The sequence below is a fragment of the Ursus maritimus genome, unplaced genomic scaffold, assembly GCF_017311325.1.
Source record: "Ursus maritimus isolate PB19 unplaced genomic scaffold, ASM1731132v1 scaffold_14, whole genome shotgun sequence".
NCBI lineage: Eukaryota > Metazoa > Chordata > Mammalia > Carnivora > Ursidae > Ursus > Ursus maritimus.
The window spans coordinates 70196477-70222148 of record NW_024423786.1 but is presented as its reverse complement, the minus strand read 5'-3'; the positions used below and the strand labels follow the sequence as shown (position 1 = coordinate 70222148).

The window sequence follows — 25672 nt, the reverse complement described above, 5'->3', positions numbered from 1 at the left end:
CCCCCCCCCCCCCCCCCGCCCCGCCGTTCTGTTCCAAATAGTTAGCCCCCTCTAACAGTGAGACAACTAGTCACCTGGTTGAACTACTACACTAACTGAGCTGGGGGTATGGGATGGGATGGGATGGGAGGAGCCCAGGCAGGAACACAACAGATTCCCATTGGTCTCACCTAATGTTCGATGCTTTTCTTGAATAAATGCTTCTCAATTTGTTGTGTGTCTTTGGTCAATTTCCAGACCTCTGAAATGGTTGCTTTTGACAAATTTGTCCTGTTTTACAGTTGGTTTTTTTGAGGAAATTTGCAACCTCTTTACCATACCAGAAGTCTTTACCATACCTCATCCCAAGGACTTAATGGACTTTTCCCTACTGCTAAAAATTAAAACTGATAATAATAACACAAACCTAATCAAATGGAAATTCTGTCTCTCAAATCACCCTATCTGAATATCTTCATAACCAAATACTGCATGTCAATTAGAACCTTTCAAAAGAGATGGCTTATAAGATGTGATATGTGGCCGAGTTAAGTTTAAAATGTTGAGGGAAAAAAAGCAATTAATTTTAATTTCCAGTTTATGGGAAGAAAAAAAGATACTAGATCACTGTGAAATTTGCTTCTTGTTGCAAAAATTTACATTTCCTCACTTTATCCAGTATCCCTGGCCTGGTGTCAGTTGCTACAGTTGTCCAACCACATCCTCCTTTTGATACAATTCAAAACCAAATTTTGTTTCTTACAATTTAGTAGTTTTTTTTCCAATAAATAATTTCCCTTTAAATTTCTCTTGCTTTTTACCTAAGATCAAGTTTCCAGCTACCATTTTTCTATTGAGTTATAAATGACAGGTATGACGATAATTTCAAATTACTGATATAACATAGCAAACTGTCTTTGGAACCAGGCAGACCTAGGTTCAAATACCAATAATCAGACTACCTAGGTAAGTATCTCTAGACAAGTTACTTAATATTTCAGCCAGTTTCCTTATCTGCAAAATATGTCTAACACCTGCCTCACACAGTTGTAGGAAGGATTAGAAATGATAGCAATTATCTCTACAATTACTGGGTTATCTACTTAGAAAGTTGGTAGGTAATGTCAGAAAGGGTGAAAAGAAGGAACAAAGGAGGGACGCCTGGATGGCTCAGTCAGTTAAGTGTCTGCCTTTGGCTCAGGTCATGATCCCAGGGTCCTGGGATCAAGTCCCACATCAGGCTCCCTGCTCAGCAGGGAGTTTGCTTCTCCCACTGCCTGCCATTCCCCCTGTTTGTGTGCTCCTTCTCTCTGACAAATAAATAAATAAAATCTTTTTTTTTTTAAAGGAACAAAGAAAATGGATGAATTAATCTTCCTTGCTATGTCTAGCACTCATGGGTGGCCAAAGTAACTACTTAAATTTCATTTCTCCTTATCCACCAATTAACAATGAAGTGACCTTCTCTTTTTTTAACCTCCTTTTCATTAATTGAGACCATTCTACACAGTATATTCTACCACACACAACACACTGAGGAACATAACAGATATTTTCCTACAAAGCTGCATTTAAATTTTATTTCTTTAAACAATTTTTTGGGGGGGCATTACTGTCTGAGAAACATTGACTAGGGAAAATTAAGTACCATAGTTTTTAAATTTATATATTGAATTTTTAAAATTCTCTGCCTTTTCTCGGAATAGATTCCTTTGGAAACCTTACTACTGCTGAATCTGCTAAAATACAAGTTTATACAAATAAACTGTGGAAATGATATCAGGAAATCCACAAACCGTCATAAGCCCATCTGGATACCAAAGTTAGAATGCCTACCTTTGCTAGAAAATCCTTCTGCAATGTGAATATTCACCTCTTAAACCTGAGTGAATTAGTATATCTGGATTTTCTTACTTCTAGATTCCTTAAACTGAGGCAGTCCAGCATTACAAATGAAACGCAAATCACTATAATTGCTACATGGTAGAGCAATGGTGGAGCCAAAATGTTGCCACCATTTATTTCCTGTTCTACAATGGAACTTATTTTCCACTTTGGACCCCAGCTTCCCCACCTATAAAATAAGGAAATAATCCTCATTCTACACACATCTCAAAACACTAATAAGAGATAAAGAGGTTAACAGTTCCTCACATATTATAAAGTGATGAGTGGGGTCCACTGGAATTACTTACCCCAGCTGCCAGAAACATTCTCTGCTGTTGCATGTTTACCTCATGTGAGTGTTTCTCAACGTGGAAATCAGATCAAGAGGAAAGCCCGGAACTGTCTGGTGCCTCAGGCCAGAGCTCTGGGAACACTTGATCTGTCCACATGTGAACTCTCTCTGGTGGCTTATGCCAATCAATTCTCTGTTTCCTGGGCCAGACACAAAGTAGATGTTCGGTAAATATTGTTGACTGAATGATGAACAAATGGGCAGCATATGTGAAATGAGCAAACTGAACACCTGAGCGCCATGGGCTTCCTCGCGGTACTCCTATCTCCTGGTTTTCAGGAGCTGGAACTTCAAGCCCCAATCGCTATCCCAAAAAGTCAGTGGAGAGCAAAAGCTGTATCACTGTTGTGCAACCTACTGGATTGGGCCCTTGGGAGGTGCATGCACAGTATGTAAGAACCACTATTTGTCACAATTTGTTAATCCACAGGTTAAGAAGAGAGAAAAAAGCCTGCCCTTTGTAAAGACCTTGCAACTGAGAGGAAAAGAGGGACAATGCTGCTTTCAGATGCTTTTTATATATTACAGAACGCTATAAGATATAATGTCACAATCCTTCATTCCCTTGAAGATATGGTAGAAATTACTAGATATCCCAACTCCTCAAACCAGAAGTGTATTTCTATTTCTAATATAATTAATCTTTTACCTATTCTGTGACGTTTCTAACACACATGACAACTTTAATGGAGTGAAACAATAATATTATACAAATGTCCAAACTGTACTTTAAAAAAGTAACTTTTATCTTGTTACCATATATGGCTACTGCGTAAAGAAAAATATTAATAACAATTACTAACTTTTTTTAGTGTTTGCAACATACTGGGCTACATACTCCATACCCATGATCTCATTTCCTCCTCATAGCAATCCTGTGAGGTAGGTATGAGAGTTATTTCCATCTGCTAAATGAGAAAAGCACTTGAAGTCACATAGGTAGCAAATGGAAGACTAGAGAGTTGAACCAGGTATTCAGACTCTAAAGTCCACATTAAGTGCACTAAATAGGGGGTAAATAATAATAATATTAGTAATCCTTTAGTTGGAGCCTTAAACAGGAAGAATTTTAATACTGTCTAGATGAATAGATCCCCATATTCGGCTGCAATCACCCAAACAAAATACAAAGGCTTTTATGCAAGAATTGAATATAAACAAGCTAATCACTTAATAGGAACTCAGTACAATTTCCTTGATTCAGCTTAGCTAATGTTTTAAGCCAATCTGGCCTATAATACCATACTCACAGAGAATTTTGAAGCAACAGTAGTTTCCTAATACACTTTCCAGTTTAACAACTGCTAAGTACTACTCATATAAACCTGGAAAATCTTACACCTCCCTTCAAAACTTAGTGCTCCCAGTACACACATGCCCTTACTTGATAAAATAAAGCTCTAGCTACAGCAAACAAGCTAAACTACTTGTAAGTGATGTCCCATTAATTCAGCTGCTATCAGCAGACCTCTCCCTCCACAAAGCAGATGAGCAGACAAAGTCTCAGGTTACCATGAACTTAAGGAGATGGGAAGGAGAGCTCAGGCAGAATCCAAAAGCATTTATTCAATTTCCAATTTCCTACCTTGGTGGGTGGCAAGAACCTTCCAAGCTAAATTTATTTGCCATTCAACCTCAATTTCCATCCTCAAGTTTATAGCTTTCCAGAATAGATTAATGGAGAGTTCATTTCGGCATTAAAATCTTAACGTTACCTACCAAAGAAAGGTCTCGTATGTGTATAACTGGGGTTAAAAACAAGACAAAAGACCCCAAACTGAGTCGTGTTTGCTAAGCCCCACATCACCAAACCAAATCTTAGCTGAATTACAGTCTCAGACTCTTCCAGAAGTAGGGTCTTAAGCCAGTCACTCAGGAATCACCTGGTCAGCATTAGTGAGGTAATCTGTCTGATAGACCCCTGCCATCCCCTAAAGGAAAGTGACCTTGCCAAAACCAATCCACTTTTTGCTAGTATAACTTCCTTGTTCCCACTCCCTTCTGCTGATAAGTCTTTCATTTTGCACAGTTCCTTGGAGCTCCTTTCTGTCTGCTAGATGGGATGCTGCCTGATTCATGAATCATTGAATAAAGCTAATAAAATCTTTAAATTTTACTTATTTGAATTTTGTTTTTTTAACATTGGGTAGGACTAAGAAATGACATTATTGACATTAAGGAGGACAAGACAAGCCCTGGAAGGGTTAACTATGAGAGACAAGAGTTTTGGCTAGAAACTACCAGGACGACCCAGATCTACATTTTTCTTTAAATCAATGTACAAGGGGCGCCTGGGTGGCTCAGTAGTTAAGCGTCTGCCTTCGGCTGAGGGCATGATCCTGGCGTTCTGGGATCGAGCCCCATGTCAGGCTCCTCCGCTGGGAGCCTGCTTCTTCTTCTCCCACTTCCCCTGCTTGTGTTCCCTCTCTCGCTGGCTGCTTCTCTCTCTGTCGAATGAATTAATAAAATCTTTTTTAAGAAATAAATAAAGAAATCGATGTACAAGAAATTATGGGCTACATTTGACCATTTGAGGGCATCCTAACTAGGCAAAACTACGTGGAACTCACTTAAAAGTCATCTTCAGAATAATCCCCATCCTGTGTGTGCCTCAGTCCAACATTTTACTGCACCATAAGTAAATTTTTAAAATTGACTTTTCTCTGTTGCCAAAAGGGAAAGAAATCTTTTTGCCTCCCTCATTTTTCTTAGAGCATTTCTTTGAACAACCCAGTATTTATAAAACTTGCCTCTGTCCTTTGATATGTATGCAAATCTTTTTAAAGGTTAAATAAGCTAGTTGCGGAACTCAGGAATGTTTTTCTGAAAGTCCTAGAAGCCATCTCTTTTAAATGTAAACACGCAGGAAGACAGCGCCCCCTCTCCCAGTCATGGTAGGAGTTTAGCCTACACACCTCTATTAACGTGCACACTGAGATTGGAGAGGTTTTACTTTTCCTTCAGATAAAGGCAATTAATTAGTTCAGATGGCCACCCCAATTACCAGGTGAATTTAGGAGAAATTATGAGAGCATGTACATTCAAATGGTGCTGTCAAGTCTTCTTACGAGATTACCATTAATCTTGACACTGTGTATGTAACCGATTGTAAATGGCAGAATTTCTTTTTTGTTTTTGCAATCTCATTAGCGGACTACTTGTGATGGATCCCAGTCTGGGTTAATGCTTATTCAGTAACAGAACTAGTTTCTTTCATTCCACATTTGTGGAGACAATTTCTTAGGTGGGCAGATCTTAACTTTTCTCCAACATAAATGTGGAGAAATTCTACTCTCTGCTGGGCTGCCTCACTGTCACTTTCCCGACTTTGATGGCTCCCTCAATACAAGAAAGAGAAAAAAATCCCTCCCCGACAAGGGTTTTTTAGGGCCTTAGCCGATTACTGTCATCTGAATGCCAGATCCTCCTATATCATTGCCTTTGTGACACCTGCACTTGGATCATTTCAAAGACGTCTTTTTTCAAAGCTGAACTCATGTTCTTCCTCCAGGGTTTCCTATCACAGAAGCACAAGCCGGAAAATGAAGAATTGGCCCTGACACCTCCCTTTCCCTTCTCACCCAGAGTGAAAATATTACCAAGCCCTATTGAGCCTGCCTCCTAAATAGCCCTCAAATCCATTGACTTTTGCCTCCACTGAGGAGCCAAAGTGATCTTTTAGTAACACAGACCCGCTGATGATACTCTCGTGACTGAAATTCTTCAACAGCTTCTCACCCTTCTTAGGATAAGCCTTAAATCCTTGGTACGAGCATGACCTATGAGGCCTGCATGGTCCGACCCCAGCCTACCTCTTCAACCTGACTCCCTCCCTCCCTCTCTGCCTTCAAGCCTCAAATGGGAGCTTAAGCTCTAAGACAACTGAGACCATGACTATTTGCTCATGCTGTATCCCTAGCCCAGTGCCTAGCACATAATAAATGCTAAATAAATGTATGCTGAAGAATAATGTTGATAAAACAACTGCAGCACCTTAGGGGCACCTGCGTGGGCTCGTTTGGGCACCTCGGTTGGGCGTCTGACTCTTGATCTGGGCTCAGGTCATGATCTCAGGGTCCTGGGATCTAACCCCACGTCGGGCTCCACCCTCAGCATGAGTCTGTCTGTCTCTCTCTCTGCTCCTCTCTCTGCTCCTGTTCTCTCTCTCTCAAATAAATAAACAAAATCTTCCTTAAAAAAACAGCATCATCTTAAATGGAAGGCAAATAAAACATTAAAATATGCATGGTGAAGGAAAAGAAAGTCCTTATGTGTTTGTATCCTAGGTGGCTGATATACAGTGTGAACCACAGTGGGGCTATAAAATGTTAAATCATTTTGCAAACTAGAGACAATATGATGAAACAAAATACTGGCGCTCAGTCTGTTTAGCTTTGTAGTACAAATGACCAATGCCAATTAAGTCTGCCATTTAGGTATTTATCCCTCCTCTCATCCTCAGTCCACATCCTGTGGGCAACCAGAATCTAACCACATGTTTGAAGGAGGCTGGACTCTAATCAGAGCTGGAAAATAGGTATGGTTTGTGGAGCTGATTATAAATTCTGAGAAGCAAATAAACCAAGACTGGGGGTGATACTGCTCTTAGGATAAGACCCCTACCTACATTTTGTGTTACGCCTGGGCAACATTTGCCATCCTTCGGCCACACAGTGACGGTAAGACACAAGCTCCTCCTATTCTTGAGGCTTCACACATGCCCTTCCCTCCCCCTGGTAGCTCTTCACCCTTCTCTTTGCCCAATTTAATTCCAACCCAGTCCTTAAAGGTCTCAGCTAGATATTTCCTCAGCAGAGCCTCCCCTGTCTCTCCTCACTCCCTCCCGCTGCCAAATGGCCCCATTATACGTTCTCATAGCACCCTCTACCGTCCTCCATAGCATGTACCACGACTGTAATTATTATTTAGTTTGTAATTCTTTTTCTGCCTATCTCCATTGTTACACTTAGAAGCAACCTGACAGAAGGGACTGTGTCTGTTTTGGCCATCACTGTATCCCCAACACCTAGCACATTGCTGGTAGAGAGTAGGTGTGTTCAATAAATATATGCTGAATGAAGGAATGAAATACACAGATAAGCACTAGCTTTTGGAGTACATAGAAATGGCTCTGCCCTTACTAGCTCTGTGCCTTTGGATAAATTTCTTACCATCTCTGAGCCCATTTCTTCCTCTATAAATAAAGATAACTATTCCTACTTTATGGAGTTATCGTGAGAATTGAATAATACAATAAAATGCTTAGCATAAAGTCTGGCACATAACACTCAATGAATGTTAACTACTATTATTATGGAGGAAAAGAGGAATGTATGTTAGGAAAGGCACATTCCATGCTCTTAACTAGAACACAAACACAACACTCTTAATACAAACATATAGCTTCAAATCTAAATAAAATATTTTAAGTACACTATAGGAACGTATTATCTAAAAGAACCCTAAAGAAGAGAGCACAAGCAGTAATTTTTTTCACATCAGCTATAGCAACTTCTTTCAAGATATGTGTCCTATGGGGTGCCTGGGTGGCTCAGTCGCTTAAGTGTTTGCTTTTGAGTCAGGTCATGATCCCAGGGTCCCTGGATTGAGTCCCACATCGGGCTCCCTGCTCAGCAGGAAGTCTGCTTCTTCCTCTTCCTCTACTCCTTCCCCCTGCTCATGCTCTCTCTCTCTCTCTCTCTCTCTCAAATAGTCTTTTTTTCCAAAAAAAGATATGTGTCCTAAGGCAAGGAAAACAAAAGCAAAAATAAACTACTGAGACTACATCAAAATAAAAAGCTTCTGCAGAATGAAGGAAACAATCAAAACTAAAAGACGACCTACTGAGTGGGAGAAGATATTTGCAAATGACATATCCAATAAAAGGCTAGTATCCAAAATATATAAAGAACTTAAAAAACTCAACACCCAAAAAGCAAATAACCCAATTAAAAAATGGGCAGAACACATGAACAAACATTTTCCAAAGACATACAGATGGCCAACAGACACATGAAAAGATGCTCAACATCACTCATCATCAGGGAAATGGAAATCAAAGCTGCAATGAGGTATTCACCTCACACCTTTCAGAATGGCTAAAACCAAAAACATAAGAAACAAGTGTTGGCGAGGATGTGAAGAGAAAGGAACCCTCTTGCACTGCTGGTGGAAATGAAAACTGGTGCAGCCACTGTGGAAAACAGTGTGGAGGTTCCTCAAAAAATTAAAAATAGAACTACCCTATGATCCAGTAATCGCAATACTGGGTATGTACCCAAAGAATGCAAAAACATTTATTCGAAAGGATAAATGCACCCCAATGTTTACTGCAGCATAATTTACAATAGTCAAATTACAGAAGCAGCCCAAGTGTCCATCGACAGATAAATGGATAAAGAAGATGTGGTGTATATACAATGCACTGTGTGTGTGTTTGACATATTCCGTATATAAATACAATATATAATATATATGTATATTATATATGCATATTGCATACATACATTGTACAAAATGTATGTATACGTATATTGTATAGGATGTTTACTGTGTGTATGTATATATACATCTATGTAATGGATTATATATACACAATTCAGCCGTAAATAAGAATTAAATCTTGCCATTTGCAACAACATGGATGGAGCTAAAGAATATAACACTAAGCAAAATAAGTCAGAGAAAGACAAATACTGTATGTCTTCAGTCATGTGTAATTTAAGAAACAAAACAAACAAAGGGGAAAAAAAAACCAAAAAACAGACTCTTAACTATAGAGAACTGATGGTGACCAGAGGGAGGTGGGTGGGGGGATGGGTGAAATAGGTGAAGGGGATTAAAAGTACACTTATCTTGATGAGTACTGAGTAATATACAGAATTGCTAAATCACTATATTGTACACCTGAAGCTAATATAATACTGTGTTAACTACACTGGAATTAAAATTTTTTAAAAATACGAAAAAAAATTTTAAATAAAAATTAAAATAAAAGAACCTTCAAATAGATCTGTTTATAAAGTCAAGAATCTTTTTGGATGTGAAGTGATCATACATTTATGTGGCCCACACACTCTTGTATACAGTGTCAGGTTCTTTCCAAGCAAAGTACATCATCAATCCATTACTGCAGGGCAGCAGGGCTCCAAACCTGCACTTCAAAACCAGTCCAGCTCAGTCCAGCTCAGTCCAGCTGTGCTGACCTTGGCCCAGGATACGCAGATAAAACAACGGACTTTTGCCTTTAAGATACATGTCCTTCCCTCCCAGTAGGAAACTCCATGCCTTAATGAGAAAATGTCCCTTCATTCCAGTGTTCTCCAGCATCTGAGGGTAACCTTTCCCTCCCTTCCTGGTGTATTCTGCATTACCCAAGATACCCCCCTTTAACATTGTTTTGTTCTCCCTTAGATTCTCCAAATTTAGACACATCATTCAACTTCTCTGAGCCTCAATTTCTTCATCTGCAAAAAATGGAACTAAAATAGTACTTCCCCGGGCGCCTGGGTGGCTCAGTCAGTTAAGCATCTGACTCTTGATTTTGGCTCAGATCATGATCTCGGGGTTGTTGGACAGAGCCCTGTGTCAGGCTCCACGCTTAGTAGGAGTCTCCTGAAGATTCTCTTCCTCACTCTCCCTCTGCTCCTCCCCCCACCCAGCACACATGTGCTCTCTAAAATAAATAAATAAATCTTTATTTAAAAAAAATAAGACAGTACTTCCCTATCGGGTAAATGGTTCAGCATATAACATAAAATTAACACATGGTAACTACTGTTTTAGTGTTTCTACCAGATCGCTATTCAATCTATAATCCGGAAAAAAATTACAACAAAGATCCTTTTCAGTGGTATAATTTTTTTTTTAAAGCCTGTGTTTTCTACAATAAAAGAAACCCTCCACCTAGGAATAAAAGGAATGATCCTAAAGAAGCTTCTAATGTTGCAAAGGAAAATAACAGAACAAATTAGGTGATCTTCTATTTCCTGAAAAAGATTAATTCAGCAAAACATAATTTATGCATATCCATCTTTATAATGCCTCCTTTTAAAGGAAGCCCTATTGGGACTACACAAACTACAGTCAACTGTTAATCTGGAAGCCTCACCACACTGTCTTTGGGGTTAATAAAAGGTCATCCCAGAAAATCCCAGCAAGAAGCAGCCCTCAGCCTTACTGGTAACTCCTGACCAACACCCAGTCATGATCCTACTTCTTCCTCCCATCTTGGCTCCTTTCCACCATAACCCTCAGGAGAAAGCATCATCACCTTAGGAAAAAGCTGAGAGACCTCTGTATGTTCATAAGCTATATTATGACAAGGCTCCAGATTACCTTTTAAGTATAACTTCTTTAACAAGGACCTCTTCAAAGGCAACCCTTGTACGAGGATGAGTAGGTTTTACAGAGGCCAAGTTCTAAAAGCCTGCCTCCCCCATTATTTGTTGTACGTAATCTCAGCTTCCATAACTCCCCTGAAAGCATATCATGATACCATCCACTTTACTCTTTTGTGGTGAGGAGCAAGAGAGGTATCACAAGAGACAACAATCGTAAGTTAGTTCCCCTCCCTATCCTTCAGAAGAATTAGATCATTTTTACTAATTGCATCTCCGGGTCATCAAGCTAAGGATCCCTTGTTCCACCTGCCACTCCTTTAGAAACTGACTTCCTCTTTGTTCTCACCACCAACGCCCCACCCCGCCCCCCTTCATACAGATTGGAAGACGCGAAAAGCACTTCCTGGCAATTGCACTACAAGAATCAAGTATTAGCTCACTACACATAGGTGTATACGAAGCCCAGAAGTTACTTCAAAAGTAACTTCTCACCTTTCAAGTCACTGTACCAAGGCAAATTAGAATTCTATAGGTACCATTTACTGGGTAAGTACTATGTGCCAAACACTAGGCGGGGTGCACTCTACAGGCAATCTCACTGACGTTTCACAACCACCTCACGAATATGGCGTATTATTCCCAAAATTACCGCTGAGTACCCAGGCGCCAAGAATTTCAGACATTGGCCCAAAGTCGCACAGGCAGGAAGCGGCGGAGCAAGGACTGATGGAGTAACATAGGTAGAACAGCCCCCTCCCGCGGGTGCTCCACAGTCAACACTCTCCCCTGCCTTGTGAAACAGGGGATCTGCTTTGCTAATCCCAGGTCTCTAACGCCAGGCTCCAGTGCCACCAGCCTCTAGCGGTCCAGCCTGAGTCACGCCCGCTGCCGCGGGGCTTCACTGCCATGGGTGCGGAATCGAGTCCGCCGCCTCGCGACAGCCCTTTCCAGCCGCACACACCGCCACTGGGACCTCAAGCGAAGGCGCCAGCGGCGCAGAGCAGAAGCGCCAGAGGCAAAACGCGAGCGTAAGCGCCGGAGCTGAGTCTTCCCTCAGAGCTGGGGGGCGGCGGGCGGCCAGAGGCAGGCCCAGGGGCGCGGCGTGCCCCTCAGGGTCAGCGGCCTCCGCCCGGCCTCTACACCCGCTTCCCTCCCTTCGCCTGGGCTGGGAATGCACTCGAGTTGGGATACACCCGCGCGCCTCAGTTCCGGGCCCGTCCCTCCGCCCCTCGCCACCGAGGTCGCTTCCTCCCCAGCCCCTACCTGGTCGCTTCTGTGACCATGGTCAATCAACTTCATCCTCCCGCCTCGGAAGTGACGCGAGACTTCGCTCCCCGAGGCGGCGAGGCTCCGTCCAATCCCGGCCCTCGGGCTGCGCGTGCGTGTCGGGCGTGCGTTCCTCGAGGGGCCGGGAGGATGCGCCGGGCTCCGAGGTCCGAAAGGCTCTCTCCTGCCTAAGTGCCTTCCTTTCATCTTTCGGAGGGACGTTCGGAAGGTCGTGGTTTGGGTGCCGTGCACTCTCTCGATGGCGTGTTGGGGTGGGGAGAAGTGGTCGGTACACTGGAGAATGTATGCTCCAGTTATCAAGACTTACTATAAATTAAAAGGACAGCATTAAAACAGCGATATGTAAGAATGGAAAAGAAGAGGCTAGAAACAAACCCACAGGCATGTAGGCATATTCCCCCCCCCAGAAAGGAAACCCCCATAAAGCAATAGGAAAGTTATTTTCAGTAAATAGTGCGAGATCAATTGAATGCCTAAAAGGGGTAGGGGTGGGTAATGAGCCTTGATCCCTACCACGTACAAAAAATCAATTCAAAAGTACACCTAAATGTGAAAGGCACAACTCTAGAAAATAACAGCACAATATTGTGACCATGGATTAGGGAAATACTTTTTACCAGGACACAGAAAGTACCAACCCTAAAGGGAAAGGTTGATAAATTGGGCGTCATTAAATTTAAGACGTGGAAAGACAGAAGAGAGTACCGTGCAAGGAATAGAGTGGAGAAGATATTTGCAATATGTATATCTAAAAATGATTTTTCTTCAGGATATATAAGTAGTTCTTGCAAGTAAGTTTTTTAAAAGATCTGAAGTGGTTGAAGGGGAACCATGGTAAGAGGATGTTGAAAGAGAATCAGGAGAATTCTCATAGTTCAAAATTCAAGAGATGACAAAAGTGTGTAAGTTGAACAATCTCCCTTCCTGTTCTCCAGGTACCCAGTTCTCTTCCCAGTAGGTAACAATGCTATTAGCTATGTTTGTCCTTCCAGAGCTATGTTACTCATAATGAAGCAAATAGGTGTACATACAGCACTCTCCTCGTTGTCCCTTGTACAAACAGCATACTGTACTATTGCTCTGTACGTTGCTTTTATTCACTTTAGTCAATATTTCATGGAAATCTTCACAAGTATACACAAAATCTAGAAACAGGAAATTTTATTTCTAACTAAATGTTAGTTATCTTTTCAAATAATATGTTTAATATGTTTTCCTTAGACATTTCCCTGGGAGTTTGTATACCCTCTTGCTCCCTGTCCACCGTTCTGGAAACTCTAGACTCCTTTTTTTTTTTTTTTTTAAGATTTCATTTGTTTATTTGAAAGAGAGAGCAGGAGCAGGGCAGAGGGAGAGGGACAAGCAGACACCCCACTGTGTGGGGAGCCCGATGCGGGCTTCAATCCCAGGACCCCAAGATCATGACCCAAACTGAAGGCAGACACATAATCGACTGAGCCACCCAGGTGCCCTGAAACTCTAGACTGCTGCTTGCTGCTTCCCAAAGTGTGACTATCCCACTAACAAACCCAATATGATCCTGAGTCCTTAGTGCAAGACTGAGCCAGTTTCCTAGGGTTAATTTTCTAAGCTTATCATCCATCCCTTTAGCCAACATAAACTTCAGTCCTACTTGGAGTCATTCTGGAAGCAAGAATAAATTCCAACGTTTTTATAACCAATTTGAGTTGGATCTTCTGTCAAATGCAAGTATAAGAACTTTAACTTCCCAGCCAGGATATTACACAGATAGACCCCGTGGCTTTCAATGAAAATGGGACGGGATTTCGAAAGAAGACAGAATAGACATGCTATTCCTCTTGCTAAGTACAACTTAAAACCCTGGACAATATATATTTAAAAAGCATAAGAAGTGTCTGAAAAGTAGAGGGAAGGCATACTGGCTAGGGATCTTGGGAGTGAAGTAACAACATGGTGGTGAGTTCCCTAGTTTTGGTTTTTGTTTTTGTTCTTTTCCTCATTACCCCAAACTGGATACTAGCGGGGCAGGCAACTTAGAAGTGCCAACATGCACAGACAAAGTCCTCCCCAAAAAGCCCGCTGCTCTCTCTAAATAGAAAGACAAGGAAAAGGACAGCCTTGGAAGACAGAAAACTTAAACAATGGCTCTACTCCAGCCAAAACACCTCAAAAATACTTTAGCCCCACAACCACCCCTGCCTGCAAAGGCTAAGTGGAAAGCTTAGACTTCCTCTCAAGCCAAGCTATGAAGGGATCCGGCTACCCCTTTCTTCCCTCTACTGACATAATGTCAGAGAAGGCCAAGTAGAGAGCTGGGACTTTCATTCCCATTGGGCAGAAGGCTCTCACCCAATATGGTGTTAGTGGAAACTGTGTGGGGAACCTGGACTTCCACCCCCACTTAATGGTAGGGAGGTACCCCCTCCCTCCTCCATGAGATGGTATTAGAGGGAGAAAAATGAAGAGTCAGGATCTTTACCACTGCTCAGCAGCAACTGGGCCACCTCCCACCCCACATTCATGAAAGAGCTCAACAATTCCATCAACCGACAGAACTTAATCAACATTCGTGGGACATCCCCCAACAACATCAGAAAACACATTCTTTTTAAACACTCACAGAATATGTCGAAACAGACCATATTCTGGGCTATAAAAAACTAACCCCAACAAGTTTAAAAGAAATGGAATTAGATAGAGTGTGTACCAACTACAATGGAATCAAGCTAGATATCAAGAGAATATTAACAGGAAAACCTCTAAAAACTTGGAAGCTAAACAGCATGCTTTTAAATAACCCATAGGTCAAAAATGTAGTCTTGAGAAATTTTTTAAAAATACACTGGACCCAATGAAAATAAGAATACAACATATCAAAACCTGTGGAACACAGCTAAGATGGTGCTGAGAGGGAAATTTGCTTACGTTAGAAAAGAGAACAGTCTCAAACAGGCTAAAAATAAATTAGAGAAAAAAAGACTGAAACAAACAGATGGAAATAATAAAGACAGAAGAAATCAATGAAATTTTATTTTATTTATTTTTTTTAAGATTTCGTTTATTTATTTGACAGAGAGAGACAGCCAGCGAGAGAGTGAACACAAGCAGGGGGAGTGGGAGAGGAAGAAGCAGGCTCCTAGCAGAGGAGCCTGATGTGGGGCTCGATCCCAGAACGCTGGGATCACTTCCTGAGCCGAAGGCAGACGCTTAACGACTGAGCCACCCAGGTGCCCCTCAAAACAAAATGAAACAAAAAGCTGGTTCTTTCAAAAGATAAAATTGATAAACCTCTAGGAAGACTGACAAAAAAGAGGGAAGACACAAATGACTAATATCAGTAATGAAACCGTGTTATCACTACAGACCCGCAGACATCAGAAGGATAATAAGGGCGTACTAAAGCAACTTATCCACATAGATTTGACAACTGAGATGAAATGAACCAATTCCTTAGAAAGTACAAACTACCACAACTTGCCCAATATGAAATAGAAAAGTAGAACAGCCTTTTAACTATTAAAGAAATAATTAAAAGCCTGTCGAAGATGAAATATCCAGGCCCTGATAGTTTAATTGGAGAGTTATACCAAACATTTAAAGAAGAAGTAATACCAGTTCTACAAATCTCACCCAGAAAATAGAAGAAGAGGAAACACTTCCTAACTCATTCTATGAAGTCATTCTGTATCACCCTGATACCAAAACCAGACAGAGACAGTACCAAAAGAAAAAAGAACAGAGAGAAAGAAAGAAAGAAAGAAAGAAAGAAAGAAAGAAAGAAAGAATCCTATAGACCAGCATTCCTCATAAATATGGAGGCAAACTTCTTAGTAAAATACTAGCAATTAGAATTCAGCAATATGTGACAAGAATTATACACCATAAGCAAGTGAAGTTTATCCCAGGAATGCAAGGCTCTTTCAATATTTGAAAAATCAATCAAAGCAATCCATGATATTAAGAGATTAATGAAGAAAATAAAACATGATCATATCAATTGGTGCAGAAAAAGATTTTGACAAAATCAAACACCCATTAATGATAAAAACATTCAACAAATTAGGAATAAAAGGGAACTTTCTCAACCTGATTAACAGCAACTATGAAAAACCCACAGCTGTCCACATAGCTAATAGTGAAAGACCAAATGCTTTTCCTCTAAAATTGGGCAAGGCAAGGCTGTTCACTTTCACTGATTGCTATTCAGCCTAGTACTAGAAGTTCTAGCCAGTGCAATAAGGCAAGGCAAGGAAATATAGGGCATACAGATTGGAAAAGAAGAAACTGAAGTGGATTTCTCATACATTTCTGGTGGGAATGTAAAATGGCACAGCCACTCCTGAAAACAGTGTGATGGTTTCTCAAAACAAAACAAAAAACTAAACATAAAACCTAGTTATTGCATTTATCCCAAAAAAATAGAAACTTACAAAAAGATGAAAACCCAAACACAATTGTTCATAGACACTTTACTTGCGGTGGACAAAAACTGGAACCAACCAAAATATCTCTCATGGTTACACAAACAGTGGTACCACCATACCATGGAATACTACTTAACAAGGAAAAGGAATGACTTACTGATTCATGCAATAATTTGAATGAATCTCAGGAGCATTATGCTGACTGAAAAAAGCCAACCTCAAAAAGTTACCTATGTAGGATTCCATTTATATACGATTCTTTTTTTGTTTTGTTTTGTTTTTTAAAGTTAGCACGAGCAGAGGGGGAAGGACAGAAGCAGACTCCCGCTGAGCAGGGAGCCCGACATGGACTTGATTCCAGGACCCCGGGATCACAACCTGAGCCGAGGGCAGATGCTTAGCTGACTGAGCCACCCAGGCGCCCCATTTATATAAGATTCTTAAAATGACAGATTAGGGGTTGCCATGGGAGAAAGGGGAATAATTTTGACTATTAAGTGGTAGTAGGAGGGAGATCTTTGCAGTGATAGAATACTTCTGTATCTTTTTTTTTTTTTAAGATTTTATTTATTTATTTAACAGAGATAGAGACAGCCAGCGAGAGAGGGAACACAAGCAGGGGGAGTGGGAGAGGAAGAAGCAGGCTCCCAGCGGAGGAGCCTGATGTGGGGCTCGATGCCAGAACGCCGGGATCACGCCCTGAGCCGAAGGCAGACGCTTAACCGCTGTGCCACCCAGGCGCCCGTAATACTTCTGTATCTTGATTGTATTGGGGGTTACACAAATCTACATATATGACGTGGAATTGCACACACGCACACAAACATATATTGTCAGATTCCTGGCTTTGATATCGAAGTACGGTCATGCTCTATACTGCTGTATACTCCCTTTGCAATTTCCTGTGAATCTAATTCATTCAAAATAAAGTTTAAAATCCCCCCACACACACACGTGTTGAATTTCTTAACCCCTCAGCCTTCTCATCCTTAAAATGAAGACAATAAAGTGTGAGACCAAAGGCAATAACACTTGTAAAATGCCGCATAAGTTAGTGATCAAAAAATTGTAGCCTATGTTTTGATCCCTGTTGGTGGTGGAATTATTGTTGCAAGAATACAAGGATACATAAAAATATTTTCCTCTGATGAGAGCAGAAAAAGGAAAAAATGTTTCATTGGTAATGACACAGATTTTGTATAGTTCTAAGGAGAAATTTTCTATTAGCGACATGAACTCTAACATGACCCCATCCTCCCACCCCATGGATCTTTTTAATGAAATTGGTTTCCCACTGATAACGTGCTTTGTACGATGTTACTTGGAAGCTGCTGGATGATACAAAGGACCCCCCCCCCTTGCTTTCTCCACCACACTGAGCTGCAAGGAAAGACCACCGCCTTCCCAAAGCACTTGGAATTGAATCAGTAGTTTGCAGAACTTGTTATTTGCTCTTGTCATATCACCTCTTCATCTCCGAGATGTATTTGTCAGTATAAAGGTTATGCCAAAGATAGTAAATGGTCAGAAGGACAACTGGGAAGTGATCACAAAAGAACAGCAGTGCAATTTTGAGAACATTGCCCATCTGACGGCAGAAAGCACAAAGCTGAGGGACGCCTGGCTGTCTCAGTTGGTGGAGTTCACGACTCTTGATCTTGGGGTTATGAGTCTGAGCCCCACGTTGGGTATAGGGGTGTAGAGATTACTTAAAAATATTTTTTTTAAGATTTTATCTATTTATTTGACAGAGAGAGAGAGACAGCCAGCGAGAGAGGGAACACAGGCAGGGGGAGTGGGAGAGGAAGAAGCAGGCTCCCAGCTGAGGAGCCTGATGCGGGGCTCGATCCCATAACGCCAGGATCACGCCCTGAGCCAAAGGCAGACGCTTAATGACTGAGCCACCCAGGAGCCCCTAAAAATATTTTTAAAAAGGGACGCCTAGGTGGCTCAGTTGGTTAAGCGCCTGCCTTTAGCTCAGGTCATGATCCCAGGGTCCGGGGATCCAGTCTCACATCAGGCTCCTTGCTCAGTGAGGAGCCTGCTTCTCCCTCTGCCTGCTCTGCCTGCTGCTCCCCCTGCATTGCTCTCTCTCTCTCACAAATAAATAAAATCTTAAAAAAATATATTTTAAAAAAAGCACAAGGCTGAAACACACACAGCATGTTCTGTTATTTGTGGTTCCCGGGAAATGTTCAGCTTCCTGGCAGGAAGGGCAGTTTGCTACTCCCTGTAACTTACGAGAAAAGCAAGTGCTGGTGACGGCTGCACAGAGATCGTGACTCTAAGACAGCCTTTATTCCTTCCCTGGGAGGAAGGATTTCTAAAAATTTTTAAGTAAAAGTGTCCTATAGGATCCTGTTGCCTAATCTAATAATATCTCCACTGTAGTTCTTCAAACTTTTAATCAGACATAATATTCAAGAGGAACATCCATTAAAGGCTAAGAGTGTCAGATGGAATAAACATTTTCATAAAACTGATTTTTCCACAAGAAGCTGGTGGCATTTGGGGCTAAAACTGTGCTGCCCGATACAGCAACCACTAGCTACATGTGGCTATTTAAATGTAAATTAATGAAAATAAATCTAAAAATTCAGTTCCTCGGTCACGCCAGCTATATTTCAAGTGTTCATCACAGATAGAGAACACTTCTGCCATCTCAGAAAGTTCTATGGAACAGCACTAGACCAGTCACAGCAAAGGTACGTTAACTGAAAAACATTCCTTCTGCACCATTATTTCTACCAATACTTCTACTCCTGTCAAAGACATCTGTGTGTCAAACAATGTGCTAACGTCAACTGGAAAAAAATTAACCTTCAGACACTGGGATTTGACCCTGAGGAGTCTGACTCCAGAGCACACCCCTGGAAAGAGTTATACAACCGAGCTTTTCCAGCGAGAGACCACAGCTGCACTGCTGGCTGGGGACATCCTCTGCTGCAGCCCAGGGAGTAAGTTCTCTGCCTCTGCCCCCCTCCCCCCATACAGAAGCAGCGCCCTGCTACACGCACCAACATACACACACTGCCTCAAAACCAATTCCATTTTATGTTCACTGGAACTGTTTGGGTTTTGTCTGAATCAAAACATGTCAATTTAATGGTTGCTACATGTCAATCTCAACTAGATGACAGGTGGTCTTGCTTTTCTCTTCTATATTCAATCCTAGGGCTTCCACTTTCTGAACCTCCTGGTGTGTTTAGAAAATAAAAAACAAAACAAAACAGCATCCCAAAATGCGATTGCAATACTTACAGAATACCTTTAAGGTTGCCCTTTAACAAATCAATGATTTTAACACGCAAATGAAATGTGATGGATTTCTGTTGTTTACAATTCCAGAATTCCTGGGGACATCTGACAGCTGCCCCAGGGGTGGTGCGGGAACAAGAGTGTAGCTAGTATAAGGAGCGACATTTTTCTCTCTCCCGTCAGCGTGTCTCTGTGACTCCGTGGCCTCACAGGGCAATAAAGTCAGAAGTCACAAGGACCTTGTTGAATGCGAAGCCGGGGACAAATGCCCAGCCCGCTGGCAGCCAGCGGGTATCCAGCCTCCCAGGCGGGGGGAAAGCAGTGCTCGCAGAAGGGTGTGTTCCGAACTCGTCCAGCAGGTGGCGACCGCGACCGGCGCGCGGGCGCCCGAGGAGACATCTTGAGGCCGCTCTTGCAGCTTCCATTTTCTCCCCTTACCTGGAGCCATCTGTGTTGGTATCCCCGGGAGGAGTGACTTGTGTGTGCCTTTCTTACCTTCTTGCCAGCTACACTACCTCTTAAGCTCCTCTTTGTGGAACTGTGTATAAATAACTGGTGAAGGGAGTGGGTGTCTTCCATTCCTTGTCTTGCCTTAGGGACAGGCTTCACAAAGCAATTCCACGTCCCCTTCACTGTTCACTGGGCGCATTTCAGGCAGCAAAGAACAGGTAGCTTAGCTGGTCGGTTCCATAGTCCTCTATTACTCTAGCACAGAGATTTAGCCAAAACAAAGACCATGGGTTTCTGACTGTGTTTGCTTATTTGAGGTGGTCACGTCCCTCTTTGAGGCAGACACGTTAGCTTTGATCTCAAGGTGTCCCCCTCCCTCACCTGCAAGGGACTGAATCCTTGGGACCCAAAAGCTGCAGCATCTGCCATTTACCAACTTTGATACTTTCTGCCATCACGAAGGTATTTTTGATTTTTGAAAGCACATGCGATTCTCAAAAATTCTGTTTAAGGACCTATGAAAAGCTATTTGTATGCTTACTGCCCACATGCAGCCCTGTCAGCCATGAGATCACACCGTCTGTGACATTTCTGGGTTAACTTAAACCGTCTGATCTGGAAGATGAAATGGGAAGTGAGAGCTCCCACCATCGCCTACCCAGAACTGGGTGGAAAATCATACAACGAGAGCTCAGGAGTCTGTGGGTTCAGCTACTGGAGCCCAGGACTTCAGGCCTGGGCTTAGTATATTGTAAGTGCTCAGAAGAGTACTGACAGGGCAGCCTCCTGGATCAGGGTATCTTTTGTGGAGAACCACACCTCATTTTCTTCCTATTTCCCATGTATTTGTTCAACAAATGCTTAAGGAGTACTTACTACACATAGGGTACTGTTGGGTACAAGGATACAGCAGGCTCGGCTCTAGCCCACAAGACACTCACGATCTGAGGGAGAGAGCAGACATGAACAATGAACACACTTAGCCGTAACAAGAGAAAACAGCATGCAGTATAGAGAGTTTCAGTCACACTGCTGTGGAAATTTAGGAGATGAGTAGGGATGGGCACCCAGGAAGGCTTCATGGAAGAGTGGATGTTTGTATGGGTCTGTGCAGGAGACAGAGAACTGGACATGTCCATTTCACCCTCAGTGACATTACCAAGGGCACAGAGATGGTTAGTTGTTGGGTTTGGCTACTGTGCAGGACAGGCGAAGGTGAGAATTTGGAGAGCAGACGGGGTCAGACTGGCCTGTGTTCAGCTGGAGTGGGGACACATGACTGGCTCTGTAGCAGGGAATTGAGTGGTTTTGTATCCTGTGTCAGGAATATCCCCACAGCTTCTCTCTGAAACATGACAGAAGACGGTTGAGAGTAGAGACAGATAGTCTGGTTAGGAAACAGGAGTAACACTGTTCACAGGTAAGCTCGTAACTTAATGCAAGTTCACGGAAAACACATTAAGGAATTATGGAAGGTTAATTCATCATTTAATAAATATTTCTTGCATACCTACCATGTGCCAGGTGGTTTAGGAATAACGAAGGGAACGAATTTCAAAACTAGGGTCCTGAGGGCAGAAATGGAGTTGAGAGAGGCTAGAATCCAGAGATGGGGCAAGTGTAGACTCAATGTGACTTGGCAATGGGCTGGATGGAAGAGGAGGGAGCAGGAGAGGCAAACATGACTTGAGCAGGATCCAGGGTGATGTAGGTATAAGAGAAGAAGCAGGTTTGGCTGGGGGGGGGGGATGAAATGAACTCAACTTCAGATGGGTTGCGGTTGAGGTTCTGCCAAGGGAGCCCTCTAGAGCAGCCCTGCAAGCATAGGATTTGTCAGTTTGTCGGGCCGGGAGACAGAGCAGAGACCATGGGAGCCTGTGGGAAAAGGATTCCCTTTTAGGGAAAGGGAAAGGGCCCGAGCCCCAGGTCCCCACTGCAAGCTAAAAAGAGAATACGGCTATGGTAGATTGAATTATTACTCACTCCCATGTGGTATCCCGCCCTGCAGAAGGATTAAACATCTCTGCTCTGTAGAACTCCGGAGTGGCCATTAGATTTCCATAACCAATGAAATGTGGGCGGAAGTGACATGTATGACTTCTGAGCAAAAACTATAGAAATCAGTGTGTGGTTTATCGTGCCTCTTTTCTTTCTGCCTTAAGATCAGCAATGTCCCATACAGAGGCTTCTCCAGTAGCCTGGAATGAAGAAAGTGAGGGGTGGGACCTTAGAAGACTAGTGTAAATCTTGACAGTAGCTGGTCTTCTCTCTCTCTCTCTTTCTCTCTCCCAATACAAATGCCTGACTTAATCCCGTCCAGTTTTAATTTGATGATCGATGTCATTGTTCTTGATAAACTCCTAAGTAGGGCAATTGAGCAATATCTTTCAAATTTCTTATTCCCTCCATCCCAGAAATTCCAAGATTTTTTTTTTTAAGATTTTATTTTTATTTATTTGTCACAGAGGGAGAGAGAAAGAGAGCACAAGCGGGGAAAATGTCAGGCAGAGAGAGAAGCAGGCTCCCTGCTGAGCAAGGAGCCCGATGCGGGGCTCGATCCCAGGACCCTGGGATTATGACCTGAGCTGAAGGCAGACGCTTAACTGACTGAGCCGCCCAGGCGTCCCAGAAATTACAAGATTCTAAAGATACCTTTGCACATATGTAAAATGAGGTATGTACAAGACTATTCAGCACATCTTTGTGATAACGAAAGGTTACAACGTAGGCAGGCTGGGTCTGAGGACCCAGAGGGGGCCCCACAGGACCAGCCAGGAGGGTCCTCGGCTTTGCCCAGGATAGAAACCAAGTGCAAACCAGGAGGAAGTGAAAGCAGAGTTCGCTAAATGGCATTAAGAGTTAGGTTATAGCAGACTGAGTGTCTAGGGGACTCGGAAAGGAAAGGAGAGTGAGTCTCATCATCACTCAGGGTTAGGGCTTTATACGGTGAAGGGGTCAAGGGTTTGTATTCCTTCAGGACTCCGGGGTAGGGCTCGACCAAAGGTGAGTGACAGGTGAACAATAGGTGTTATTTCATCAATTGTTGAAGGCAGGGCGTATTGGCCACGGTTTGTTCAGAGCTACTGCAGAGAGCATGTTTGGGATCTGGTTTTTCTTAGGGGTCATCAGGTGTATGGGAGCTGAGGATGAAACTCAGAGAATGATTCACTTTCTTGCTTCCCTCCCTTGGAGTGGGAACATAGCTTCCGTGGTTTATTCCGATGCAAGTAGAGATGGAGCCTTTCTGAAACAGAGTCCTTTCAGTGTCCCCATCTCGGGTGGACCAAGCCAAGCACTCATTAATGGAAGTTGCTTAAATATATGGGGGCCCAGCTCTCCACTGGAATATCATGAAACTCAAAGAAGCAAATCTGTGCTCCAATATGGGAAGTCACTATCTAGCTCAGTGACTTATATATAAAGGCAAAAAGGCAAAATGAAACTAGATTTTGCTGCAGTAATACCACCTAACAAATATGCCCCCCGCCTCCCAAATTCTAACTGGTTTACAACAACATTTTCTTTTCTTTTTTTTTTTTAAGATTTTATTTATTTATTTGACAGACATAGAGACAGCCAGCGAGAGAGGAAACACAAGCAGGGGGAGTGGGAGAGGAAGAAGCAGGCTCCCAGCGGAGGAGCCTGATGTGGGGCTCGATCCCATAACGCTGGGATCACGCCCTGAGCCGAAGGCAGACGCTTAACCGCTGTGCCACCCAGGCGCCCCAACAACAACAACATTTTCTTGCTCACGGATCTGAGGGTCTGACTGCTTCGGGCTGCCAGGCACGTTCAGGTGTGTTCCACGTGTCTCTCATTCTGGGGCCCACTCTGCACACGCAAGCTCTTGTCCTGGCAGATGGCAGGAATGCAAGAGTTCTGGAGGTGACTTGCCACATCTCCCAAAGCCTCAGCTTGGAGACGGTGCGCTGTCCCTTCTGCCCACCTCTGTTACCTAGAGGAATGTCAAGTCTGAGGTCAGCAGGAGAGAAGTAAATTCTACCTCAATGGAGGGAGGTGAGAAGAGTGACTATTAACTGAGCAAAAGTCCAATCAAAACACAGATGCATATGAAGCCAAGCTCGGAGGGAATCCAAGGAGGGGAATGCAGACACCAGGGCAGGCAGGGACAAGGATGACGCAACCATGTCAGTGAAATGACTTTTTATACTTTCTTTCTTTTTTTTTTTTCAAGATTTTATTTATTTATTTGACTGAAAGAGAGACAGCCAGCAAGAGAGGGAACACAGGCAGGGGGAGTGGGAGAGGAAGAAGCAGGCTCCCAGCGGAGGAGCCTGATGTGGGGCTCGAACCCAGAACACCAGGATCACGCCCTGAGCTGAAGGCAGACACTTAACGACTGAGCCACCCAGGCGCCCTGTCTTTTTATACTTTCTATTTGTTGAGCCCTATTCATGTATTAAGTTCATGTTTTTGAGCCATGTGAATAAAATTTAAATAACTCAGGAAAAAAATCTACATTGTGCCATAGACCTTGATTGTGAATTCCTAGAGGGCAAGATCTATCTCCTCTTTGTTTCCGCAGCACTATGTGCTTTTCAGACATTGAATGAATGCATTAGATAAATGCTGATGATGTCATGATGTTTTCTTATTTGCCACCTCCCCCATAAAGCCTTCCCCAAGTTGCGTTGTCCCCAACGTGACAACTCTGCGTCCTTTCCCAGGTTGAAAAAAATTTTCCCATTCAAGAACCTTTTGGTATCCTCATAGCTCCAATCACATGGAGACTTGGGGAACAAATTGCCCATACAGTTGTGTTAATTATCCAAACTACCTTTGGACTTCCCTCTGCCTCAACCGGTAGATTCTCGAGGACAGGAATTGTATTTGTCTATCTCACCCTTTTTGGTATATATTAAGCATTAATAACCTTTTAAAAAGACCATTTTTCAAAGAGCAGTTTAGGTTTACAACAACATTGAGAGGAAGGTACAGAGATTTACCACATACCTCCTGTCCCCACACATACACATACTCCCCTATTATCAATATGACTCACCGGAATGATACTTTTTTTTTAAAAACCAAGAATGAATCTACATTGACACATCATAACCACCCAAGTCCACAGTTTACAATAAGGTTCACTCTTGGTGTTGTAAGTTCTATGGGGTTGGACAAAACTATAATGACATATATCTATCACTATAATACTATACAAAGTATTTTCACTGCCCTAAAATCCTCTGTGCTCTCTTATTTATCCCTCCTTCTCCCACCCCTATTAATCTTTTGTTGAGGGAAGTTTAAGATATGAAACTTTAAAGCATCTTACCTTTAATCGCATTTAAATTAAAAAAATAAATTATCTTACTTTAATTTGAGCTTATGAATACTTAATTTCCCCCTTGTAATTTAGGTACTGATGTTTGAAGTCATGGGGCACTTATCTATAAAGTGAAATTGGATAATACTTGGAATTATTTTGAGGTTGTAAAGTGCTATGGGGTCCAAATGGCACCTAGTGTATTATTGAACACGGACAGATAGATAGATGGTGGCAAGCCTCTTCACTGAGGGATAAGAAAATGCTTGTTGCCTGGAATTCATTTAAATTCTTTCTCTTCTCTAAGTTTCTGGCTCTGTGTGAAATGAATACCGTCCTCCTGGAAATTGTTGGGGAATCACAGGTCACATTTTGATTCCGACGAGATACTCGCTTTTCTCCTCTTGGCCTTAAATTAAAA

The 25672-nt window shown here is 42.5% G+C and overlaps 1 protein-coding gene across 4 annotated transcripts in view; it reads right to left on the bottom strand.

Annotated features, from left to right (window-relative positions):
• The window catches only part of DHRS7B (dehydrogenase/reductase 7B), a 56144-nt gene extending 44255 nt beyond the window's left edge, over positions 1-11889 (bottom strand). The window contains exon 1 of one of the 4 annotated variants that reach the window (XM_008685953.2): positions 11824-11889. In XM_008685953.2, the coding sequence (XP_008684175.2) occupies positions 11824-11843 (20 nt within the window). In that variant the 5' untranslated portion in view covers positions 11844-11889. Of the gene's footprint in view, positions 1-2174; positions 2337-11823 lie in introns of those variants that run through there. The other 3 variants (XM_040630175.1, XM_040630176.1, XM_008685955.2) reach the window with 3 other exon arrangements.
• Between the last annotated feature and the right edge of the window lie 13783 nt (positions 11890-25672).